Source organism: Hermetia illucens, chromosome 6 (assembly GCF_905115235.1).
Source record: "Hermetia illucens chromosome 6, iHerIll2.2.curated.20191125, whole genome shotgun sequence".
Classification (NCBI taxonomy): Eukaryota; Metazoa; Arthropoda; class Insecta; order Diptera; family Stratiomyidae; genus Hermetia; species Hermetia illucens.
The window spans coordinates 57282273-57293643 of NC_051854.1; the positions used below are offsets into that span (position 1 = coordinate 57282273).

Here is an 11371-nt window from a genome sequence, read left to right on the forward strand (position 1 = left end):
TTAAAGCCTTGTTAAACCTTGGGCATAACGATTTACGATTTCTAAATATTTTCTGGCTTTTTTTTCAATACCGTTTACTTAGGTTGAATTTCTTAAGAAAATTTTTTGAACAATGTATGACTCCGCCAAACTTCTTGGTTCGACTCGGTGAAATATTGTTCCTTCTTTGGATGGAAAATCAAGAAAATCTTTGAAAGTGTCCGTTTCTCTTACAGATGTCGTAATGAATTCTGCATAAAATCTTAGTTTAATGTGTGCAGTTATTATTTACTGAGAAGTACCAGTAAATAAGAGCGATGAAAATTCTAATTTTTTCATGTTTCACTACGATAGTCGTCAAAAGTTTAGGAGAACTAATATTAAGGGCACGCCCAATGGAATTTTGTTCAATCGGGAAATTTCGCACAGGTACGACTTGCTCTATCGCAAAAAAGGGAGGAATTAAACAATGCAATGATCACTTTGCGACAAAAACCATTTTCAATTGTAGGTCTTCGCTCCGCAAAAATCTGTCTGCAATATCCCTTTCTAAATCCCACCTGAAACGTTGGACTCCCCAGCTGTTGGAAAATTCAGTTGTCTCTTGCTCAGTCACGTGTTGTCAACCATACACGCGGAGTGATATCGCATGCAACTTCTCGTACAACAGATGAGGAAAAATGATGATAAAATATTCAAGAATTCAAAGTAGAGTGCATCAAGGCTGAAAATAACTATCAATGCTTTTTAAAAATTCGTTGGCAGCATAGCATGGGGATGTTCAATAGACAATAATCCTCACAATACTCTGATACATATGCTGGTTCTCTAAATAAGTCATAGATGGATGGATTTTCTCTCGAGAAAAAGCAGGCAAATTTGGACAGAAGGCAGGGGCGTTATTTGTGCAGCAAGGCACGAAACAATATTTCATCGTCCTTCTTGGGATTTCACGTGGAAAATTGATTTTGACAGTTTTATATTTTTATGAGCAACTGTCAGTCGCCGGGCTATTGAAGTTTCTTGGCTCGAATTGTGACGTCACATAACATGGCGCGGGCTTTTCAGTCTGTTTGAATTTGATTGAAATTTAAAATGCTGATAATTTCAAACGCACAGTTTTTTTCAAAAACGGCCTTTGAGGGTTTTGTTAGATTGCACCATAGAAGTGATTTTCATCATTAGTCAAAATAAGGCAGGGAGCCTATTGGTGCACAACAGCCGAGGGACATTTATATGGAAAAGCCTTGGGAAGCGTTGAGGCACGTTGACGAACATCGACAGCGATGAAGCAATATCTTCATGTCTCGTCCCCCCTAATTAAAAGGATTATAGGTGGAGTTCCGCTCTTGACGATCCTGCGTGTCCCTCTGGCGACTATTATGGGTTTAATTTACTCGCACTGCTTAACAGCTACTAACTCCACATAGCAAGGCTCACCATCACCGCAAATCGAGGAGGCTCTGGCTATCTTATAACAAGATACAATCACGAGAGGTTTTGAGTCAGATGCGCGCAAATGCTTACAGGATTACGGCAGTGACCTACCGGGGACCATTTTGCCAAATTTGACATACCTTTCAATTAGTCCTGTTGCGAAGAGGAGTCCTCAGGTACTTTCTTTGCAAATGCCTAATTCTAGTTAGAGGCAGGCGGCGGACACTAAGTAAATCATTCTTTGGGACCTTGGAAGCTTCTATCTTACGTAAACGCTACAGCAGTGACGTATTGGAAGTTTGTGGCATCAAAACGGCACACATGATCACTGATTGGTCTTCTTAGAGCAGCCATTAATATCTACTTACCCTGCAGGGAAATAAGTTAGCAATGTGGTTCTTAGTAGTCAAATCGTAAAATCATAAATATCACCGATGCTCCATTCTACTACTGATCGGGTGGAACTACATACTTCTATTTTTATCAAACAGAAAACGACTTCTAACACTTCAAGGACTTTTCACAAACATTACTTGGTGTAAAAGTGTTATTGTCTATTTAGTTATTGAGAAATTCCTCATACTCGGATACAATGATATGTTCCCTTGGAATTTGTTTCCATTTCTTGTCTTTCAAAAATTTAAAAACACGATGTATGTATGTAGTTTAGTTGTTCTTGCAGTTTATATATTATAAATGTGTATTTTCCTGTTTAGCCTGTTTAACTTGTAAACATATCAACTTTCTTATAGTTTTTCATGGCAATCCAATAAAATTTTTCAAGAGACAACTTAAAATCGCATAACAATACGAACAAGTCACTTCAAACATTATTATTAAGAGAAAAAAACCAAAAGTTATGAACAAGCATCACATCATTCGTACACACCAACCAACCAACCAAACAACAACAGAAATAAAAACTTGAACTGCTCGCTTAAGTTTCAATCGACTAGCAATCAAATTAATATTGTTCGTCTCTAGACCTAGTTGTTGTTTGTTTTTATTTTTAAATGGTAGCTGCTTAACATATTCGCTCCAAAAATGTCGGAACATCTTCTAATTTTCGTATTTCTACTTTCTCCCCGTTTTGTTTTCTGCAACAATGAAAATATCTAGGTACTGTCTATGAGCACAGATGACTACAGGAAGGCATCACTATTTCAGACCGGATCATTCGATTTAGATTTTCCTATTCCGGATTTAATCGGTCAAACAGAGATCTTAACGGAAGAGCACAGGTAATGCTTGATTTATCGATGATTATTCAGATAATATGTAAATAAGTTGTCAATTTGAACAGTCAATTTGTATTAATTTGCATGTGTTGATTTGATTCTTTCGTTTTCATTGACTCATTCCATTTCAGAGAGAAATTATGTGGACATCTGCCGGCACGCGCAGAGGGCTATTCTTGGTCGTTAGTTTTTAGCACATCACAGCATGGCTTCTCGCTGAACTCATTGTACAGAAAAATGCAAAAGCTGGAGAGTCCTATTTTAATAGTTATCGAAGATACAGAGCATAATGTGAGTATACTTTGTATTTGGATATAGCAGAGCCTGTTGGATTTTGAAACCCTCGAAATTACTTCAATATTCCTGTTCCATAACATGTTCTCCTCCGCTTTATCATGACTCATTAATTGACTTTTATTATTTCAGGTTTTCGGTGCACTAACCTCGTGTTCACTACATGTTTCCGATCACTTCTACGGAACAGGCGAATCGCTTCTATACAAATTTAATCCAAGCTTTAAAGTGTTCCATTGGACAGGAGAGAATTTATACTTTATTAAGGGAAATCCAGAAAGTTTATCTATTGGTGCTGGAGAGTAAGTATTGCACAAATTATGCGAAATTGATCCGTGTTTTTGGTCATGATATGACAGAGTGAGCAGGGTGATCTCGACTATTGATATCCAAGAAACCTTACTATTTCAAATCCCTCATAATTTTTGAAGCGACTTTTCCTTTATACGGAAATCAACAATTTTCATCGTTATGTTTAATTTGAAGCAAATCTCTAACACAGCCATTAGCTCTCAGATATAGGGATCAAATTTAGATATTGAATTTCCTTTTTGTTTTGATAAATTTCGTTGTGATCGGGTTACTTCTATGATTCAAGCAAGTGTGATGCTTTAACTGAAACTACCAGTCAAACGGGGTTGCAATGATGTGACTGTCTCGGAGGTCAAAATATCATCATATCAACCACGACAATAAATCCATACCTTGCTTCGGAAAAATTGGTTACTGTTGATTGTTCAGGTCAGTCGTTAGCTAAATGCAGCTATGCCAAAGTATCTGTCGATATGCACTTGTAAGCAACTCTACTAGCTATTTTGGGGAAAGTAGGCAACGTCCATAGCTACCAGAACCTAGATGAAAACGCCAATTTTTCACCATTACGAAATTTGCAGAGATCGAAACAAATGGAATTGAGACGGTGCAAGGTTCAGACCACGGTACATCTATAAGATTAGATATACTGTAGTCCGGACTATACGGTGGATTTATTAAAACTTATCAACCAAGTGTCATCAATTTGTTCCGAGTCATTAAATATGTAGGTGGCCCGGCATCGTCATGATGGAAGAAGACTTCTTTTCTGTTAGCCGATTCTAGTGATTCTTTCTAGAATGCTTCATTTATGCGATCAAATTTTGCACAGTATTGAATTGATTGCTTCGCCAACTTGTAGGAGCTCATAATAGGCAATTGCCTTCCAATCTCATCAACACTCACTATAAATTTGTTTGCTGTCAATCCAAGCTTTCTTCAAGTCGTTTGTGAAGGGTCGTCGATATTTGATCATGATCGCTTCCATTCCCTATTCTGATATTTTATCCATTTCTCATCGTCTGTAATTATTCACTTCAAAAATTACTCCATTTCGTTGCGTTTCGCCAGCATTCCACTGATACAAATTTTGTCAAATTATTTTCCGTTAATTCGTGTGGTCCTCAAACATGGAGCTCTTTTGAGTAGCCTGCTCTTTCCAGATGATTCTAAACTGTCATGTGGTTGATGTTTAGCCCCTCCGCTCTCTGCTGAGTCTGGTGTTCACTCACAGTGCTCTCACCGTGCACCGTACGCCGAGGGAACAGCCTTGTCTGAATTCTGAATTCGGTGTTTAGGGGTAATGTTTTTCACTGTCTATCTAATACCGAATGAGATGATGCCGGACTTTTGATGCAGGCTTGATGCTCTGGAGGACATTATTTTGGGCACAGAGGGTCGGATTCTCGGCACTTGAATGGGGCATGCTTCACCCAGACTCCAGAGGGAAACGAATGCTCCAAATGGCAGCGAGAACAGGACTGGTAGTTTTAAACACCGGATGCTTCCTAACGTTTCGGCGCCCAGGTTGCGAGGGAAGAATTCCAGACGTAACTTTCGCTTCGGAAGTCATTGGTGTCGCTGGTGGACGGGTGGCGAGTTCTGAAAGGCTTCTCAGCAAGCGACCATCAATGCATTGACTTCAAAGTGGTTGACACAAACTCTCGGCGTGCGCAACTTCGTCGGTTTTTCTGTCGTTTGTCGAAACACTTGGAACAGGGGGGCCGCGCTGAACCTGGGGGTGTTGCGCACCCCGTACGGAATGATGATGTCGTTGATGCGACAGGTAAGCGGATGGATGACTGCTCATGATTTTAACCTTGCGCTAGAAAAAAAACGAAATAGTCATCCTGACTAAAAAGAGAATTGCGATTGTGCCTTTCGGCGAGTCGATAATCGAGTCAAAACCAACTGTAAAGTATTTTGGACTGGCTTTGGATTCAGAGATGAGCTTTTTTCAGCAAATCAAAGCAGCAGCAAATAAGGCTGCAGGTAAAGTTTCAGCATCGAAAGCATGGTGAGACTGACTATTTCCTTACCCAGTTTTTAAGTGGGCATAGAGGTTTTTAGTCTTACCTGTACAGGATTGGAAAGGCACGATCTTCGGATTGTGTGTTTTGGACAACGCCCATCATACCTTTTGTTTCTTGTGGATGGTGGGCTGGGATTCGTCAGCAGCTCTATCTAAACACAGGGGATCTTTCCCCAGACAACGCTGTTAAGGAGACGCTGGAAAGCTTCTGTAAGGTGGAGCCGTGTTGCCCATTTTTTCCGGTCGATGACGTATGGTTTGACTGGGTTACTCTTGATTAATTTCGAAGGAGTGCGAAATTGATTGGATGAATGGTTTTGGTCGAAAGACGTATCATTTTATGGTCGCGGTATTCATGAATTGCCAGAGGGGTAGCAAAAATGTGTAGCTAGCGAGGGACAATCTATTAATTAGATTTTTTTTTAATTTTCTTGAAATTTTTCAATTAATGAAAACACGCGAAACTTAGTTGCGGACCTTGTATAATGTTCCTCAAAATTTGATTCTCTATTCTTTCTACGAGCATAAAAATTCAAATCAATCGATATTACGCTCATCTACGCTGCGTTATATTTGTAGTATAAGTAATATGAAAAAACCAATGGATTTGAAAAAACGCTCGTTTATATTACACTTCTAGTCTGCGGTCCGTCTTATTTAGTCATTATCCGCGACGTAAATAATGTTTCATTAGCATATGTGGTTGCTAGCCGCCAGAAGCCTATAGGGAGTCACTGCCTCAACAGAAATTAAGGGGGTCAACCCGTTTGTCGGATCCGCGGAATCGAATTTTTGTTTTTGGCATCAATTGTGTCTAGATATAGTGTAGAATATATGAGCAAAGCAATTTTTTGATATTCGGAGTCGTTTGCTGCTTCCCCAGACTTCGTGATGGGCGGTAACATCGCAGCCAAAGAGAAGTGGTAACGCCCTTTTCTCACAATATTTCACCAGTTTTGCGACTTGTTCCGGTGGAGTCCGGATTTCGTCTCCTGGGAAGTATCCCGTTGCCACGACTGTCTCTCGAGTACTCCTCCCGACTTCCAATGAGACTTGGATAGCCACAAGGTCCCTGGTCAGGAACTCTGAAAAACATATATATTTTAAATTATGTTTAATAATTATGCATGCTCTTGGTTTTTCACAAGAGGAGCCCCAAATTACCAGCATGCTTCCTCCTTGCAGACCACGAATCTGCCCCCGGTACACCCAGGGCTCCTGAGCCAGCTTTATTCCAATCTTCTCCTTGGAACTTGCCGTTGCAATTACCGCAGATGCTGTTTTCACATGGTGGAGGTTTATCTGGGCTATCTTAGTGCTGGCCATTGGCTCCGTTATTGTTTGGAGCTCTTCTCCACTGTCCGGCTTTTCCCTGTGGATATACACGCGTATGTTGCCAAATTGATAATTGATATGGCAACTTCGCCGTTTGATTGCCTCCAGAGATCGGTCATCTTCCCCTATCATGAGGAGTTTACCCTTTGCCTCCACCTTGCTTCTGAAGACTCTCTATAGTCGCGTATGGAGATCCTTTGAGCGATTAGGAGGCCCATAAGATCTTCCTTTTCTATTGTTGCGGCTTTTGGGAGAAAAACGGTCACCATGTGTGCTCATGGTATATCATCCCCAGCACATGTTGGCAGTTCTACCCCTTCCCAGCCTGGCAATTTAGGAACTATGGCCCTAATCCACTCTGCAGTGTATTCCGTTCCAGTATAAGACCTGGCCGAGAACGTATCCCGGTGAACACAAGTTTCGAAGTTCATCCCTTGTACATCTGCCTGACGACATGGTTTCCTGCTGCTCACGAGTGAGTATTTGTTCGGGTAACATTTTTGGTAGTATGTCGAGTCGAATGCCCTTGACCGCACTAGCATAGCTAATGGCGGGTTTCCTGAGTCCTGCCTCCACCCCTGATCTGCCCGAGTTTTCTCCCGCCTTGGGTTCAGGTTTGGATTTTTTTTTTGAGCATTCCCTTCATGTGGCTGCTGCTGCCCGCTTTCTTGGCTTCAATAAATTTGGCTTAGGTCTCATTTGATTCCCACGAGTATGGGGGTTAGGAGGTCCGCCGTGCCATAGCCCCCCGTAGCATGGTAAAGTCTAACTTACTCACTGAGGCGACCAGGTATCAATGAGGCTCCGTTCAAATACCGTCAGTTACCCCCGACTGCAAACTATCCAGTGGGCACGGTTCGCATGACACCCTGGATTGGGGAGGTGTTTTTCGACTCCCCAGTCTAGATCCGTAGCGTTTTGTTAATAGTAGGGTCACCTCGTACAGTGGCTATAACCACTCACTAACGGTCTTGGTAGACGAGAGGCTTGGCCCCTGAAAAGCCACACATCGCCCTAGAGAAGAGACAGCTTATCGTCAGAGAGAGATAGGTTGGCCTCTGGGGGCTATGTTCCACGTCAGTCTATCCTGCAATGTGCACTGCTTGACCCCTATAACAGAGGAATGGTCAGCTAAGATTTAATGACTTAAAATGGCATTTTACTTTTTAAATGCCGAAAATGCCCATACCGCAAAACCTATCCAACGAAATTCTTTGAAATTTTCCGGACTTATTCAGAACAGATTTCTACAGTCCGCAAACTAGGATATTTGCGATTCATTCGATAGTTTTTTTTTATTCATTAAAGAAGCCTTGAAAAAATCCTTAAAATTTACAATTGCTCTATATTTCAATAATGAATTATGCTATCGGGCTGGAAAAATTATTACACATGTTCAAGATATTATTAAATATATTCTGAAAAATTCGTATTTGTATCTTTATTCAGTTCTTCACAAAAAGTTTCTAAAAAAAGCAAAAAAGCGACCTTCGCACGGGATAACCCTTTTTTTTTGGGAGTAGGGTAGGTGAATGCATTTACGCACACTAAACACTTCCCTGTCATCAGAGAACTAGCCCGGCTTTGGGGGCCCTCACGTCAGGGAATTTCTTTTACCAACGGGAGGGGAGAGGAGGAAGGGAGTTGTTTTTAGTTCAGGGAACCCCTTACCGTACGATTCCTCTGCCGGTCGAGTTCGATCTTCTTCGCAATAAGAAGAGCCCGAACATAATGCGCAATACGATTCCAGCTGCCAGCGCTCTTTAGCATCTCTCTGACAATGTTGTCTGGAGAGAGCTCCCCTGTGTCTGCATAAAGCTGCTGACGAAAGCCGTCCCACCTCTCGCAAGAGAAAAAGGTGTGTTCAGCGTCGTCCGCCACTTCATCGCAGAACACAGAATTAGGATCCTGGGCAGGTAAGACTGAAAACCTGCATGCCCACTGAGAAGTTGGGTAAGGAAGTAATCAATCTCACCGTTCTGTTCAACCACGGGTCTAATTTGTCGATGAGCCGTGCAGTCCATCTGCCCCTTTGCCAAAAAAGTTGTCACCCGCTTACCCGTTGCAACAATATACCAAGTCTGCTTTGCGTCTGTTAAACAGCGCGCCCGGCAGTGCCGCAACGTCGTCTGCATAATCGACCAGGCGCGACTATTCGGGCATATCGAGTCTCAGCAGACTATCGTAGGAGGCGTTCCAGAGGTCCGGACCTAGGATAGATCCCTGTGCTACTCCTGACGTGATTTCCATCCCCCTCTGGCCCTCTAGCATCTCATAGAGCAGGGAGCGGTCTTTCAGATAATCCCTCAATATCCGCAAGAGATAGCTTGGCACGTGAAAGGAGTTTTCTAGTATGTCTAGCATATCTGTCCATCTTACAGAATTGAAGGCATTTCTGACATCAAGTGTTATGGGGAGCACTATCCGTTGTGTGTGCCTCAGCTCGGTGAACCGCATCTTCAACCTCCATAACAGCATCCACTGTAGATTTCTCTGTTCTGAATCCGAACGGCCTTGCGGACAATCCCTTTAAGATGTACTGGTAGTAGCCTTTCGGGGTGCAATGACCCAATTCTCTTCCTTTTTCGGACCTTAGATCCTCTTTGGCTTATTAATGTACTAAGGTTTTCTGTATTAAATTAGTGTGCAAAGTCCGATTACTTTTAATGTGGAATTGAATTTGTAAACCCCTCCCAGATGCTATTTCCTATTTTCTTCAATATCGTCCTATGCTTATGTTTGCATTTCTCACATTGGGATATGTGAGTACAACTTGATTGTGTACCATTACGTAATAAAAATGGCATAGGAACGGATAATCAGTTGAAAAACCATCCATAATTAGATTTACCATACTAACGAGAGATGAGAGTTCAAGCAGTTCACCTAATTTTCGCCCAAATACATAACTACGATTGCATTTTGTGCACTATTTCTTTTAATCGAAGGCTAAAATTTGTATTTTTTGTATTTTTCAGTGGCAAATTCGGTCTTTGGCTTGATGGTGATCTGAATCAAGGCCGATCGCAAACATGTAACACCTACGCAAATGAACCGCTATCACCGCAGGAAGACTTTGTCGTCAAAACGCTGGAATGCTGGGCGTTCGTCTAAACAGCCACACAAATACGAAGGAGAACGAGAGAAAGGCAAAATGGGAGATAAAACAATATTGAAATGATTTTGTTGTTATTTATTCTAATGAAATTTGTTTCTAATTGTTTATAAGGCAAAATAATGTTCTATACGCCCATACATACATACATATATATTTATTGCGAAGAAAACAAAAAAACATTATTTAAGCCCAAATATAGAGAGAAAACAACTACTTTATTTTTTAATATATGCGGAAGGATAGAGCGAACGGCCCTGGAAGAAGGCAGTGAGGAAGCAATTCTACTTGATTGTATTTGTAACCAAAAATGGATGAAGAGAATTAGGGAGCGAGGAAGATAATACTGAAAACATTGTTATGATTATTATTACTGTATTATTAAAAAAAAACAAAATTGAGAAAAACAAAAAAGGAAATGTTATTAGCCTTTAGATAAATTACAATCTATATTTAATGTTGCTATGAGCAGAAGCGATGAGCTGGCGAAAAGTCTTCACTCTTGAATATTATAAGCACATAAAAGGAAGAGAAACAAATACGCTAACAAAATATCTAGTTGTGTGAACGAGAATTGTTGCTAATAAGTTCATTTTTATGTTCATTTTACAACAAAAATTTATTGCAAGGATTTGTTCGTCTCTTCTTTTCTTGTTCCCTTTGAAAGATTTTGTTTTCTTAAAATATTTCTTGTAAAAAATGGAGCGAGAAATAACTATTGTATAATTATTACTCGCCGTTTAGTTGCTACCATTGCTGACACACAACAGAACTCTACATAAACGAGTATGCATACATGTTAGACACATAATTACGTTTTTAGTGTTCCCCCGCCATTATTTGAATTTTTAATCCTGTGTGTTCTACTTTATCGTGTTTTTACGAGACTCCTTTGAAATTATGTTTTTCTTCGTGTGTAAATTAATTCAATGCATTCCAGAAGGTGAAAAAAAAAACAAAAATATGATTCTGATGAAGAGATATTCTGTACATTACTCTTTTGCACTAGGAGCGATTATGATTTGATTTGAATTTTTGGTCTTTCATTTGTGATGTTTTTACCTTTTGATTTTCATTAAGTTGCTCTCCTTATTATTACTCTTATTATATTATTATTTTATAAAAATAAATCGTAAAGTACATTATTGAAAATGATATACACAAAACTGTAGTTTTCGTTCAATTGTATCCGATTTAGTTTCTGAATGTGAGCTTAGTGCGCAAGTGTAACCTTTGTTGACCGTGATGAGTGTTTTTCAGCTTTTCTGTCCCGAAACGTATAAATGAAGAATGCAACGACTTGGCTACTACCATATCAGAAGAAAGACTTTCTCTGAAACATTCTCACAATGCAGGTAACTTTATAGCGACGAATCGATGCCGTTCTTTTTCTATAAATTTTACTATCGCCAAACTACTTACTACTGACATTGAACGACTTGTCTGCACCCAAAATTGGCAATTGAGTAGTTGAAATTCGTGATTTGTATTGATATATTGTATGTTTAAGGAATCCTTGCTAGCACGAGAAAAATGCATTTTAGAAAGCTTTAGGCACACATTTTTGAAATCTTAGGAGTGTTCGGATCAAGGGTAGATGACTTCAACACACATTTTTCAGCAAACAGC

General features: G+C 40.2%; 1 protein-coding gene across 23 annotated transcripts in view; it reads left to right on the top strand.

Annotated features, from left to right (window-relative positions):
- The window catches only part of LOC119658683 (TLD domain-containing protein 2), a 357611-nt gene extending 346714 nt beyond the window's left edge, over positions 1–10897 (top strand). For 12 of the 23 annotated variants that reach the window (XM_038066255.1, XM_038066256.1, XM_038066259.1 and 9 more), the window contains 4 exons: positions 2536–2657; positions 2786–2945; positions 3081–3250; positions 9606–9741. In XM_038066255.1, the coding sequence (XP_037922183.1) occupies positions 2536–2657; positions 2786–2945; positions 3081–3250; positions 9606–9741 (588 nt within the window). Of the gene's footprint in view, positions 1–2535; positions 2658–2785; positions 2946–3080; positions 3251–9605 lie in introns of all 23 variants that reach the window. The other 11 variants (XM_038066247.1, XM_038066252.1, XM_038066269.1 and 8 more) reach the window with 1 other exon arrangement.
- Positions 10898–11371: the final 474 nt, after the last annotated feature.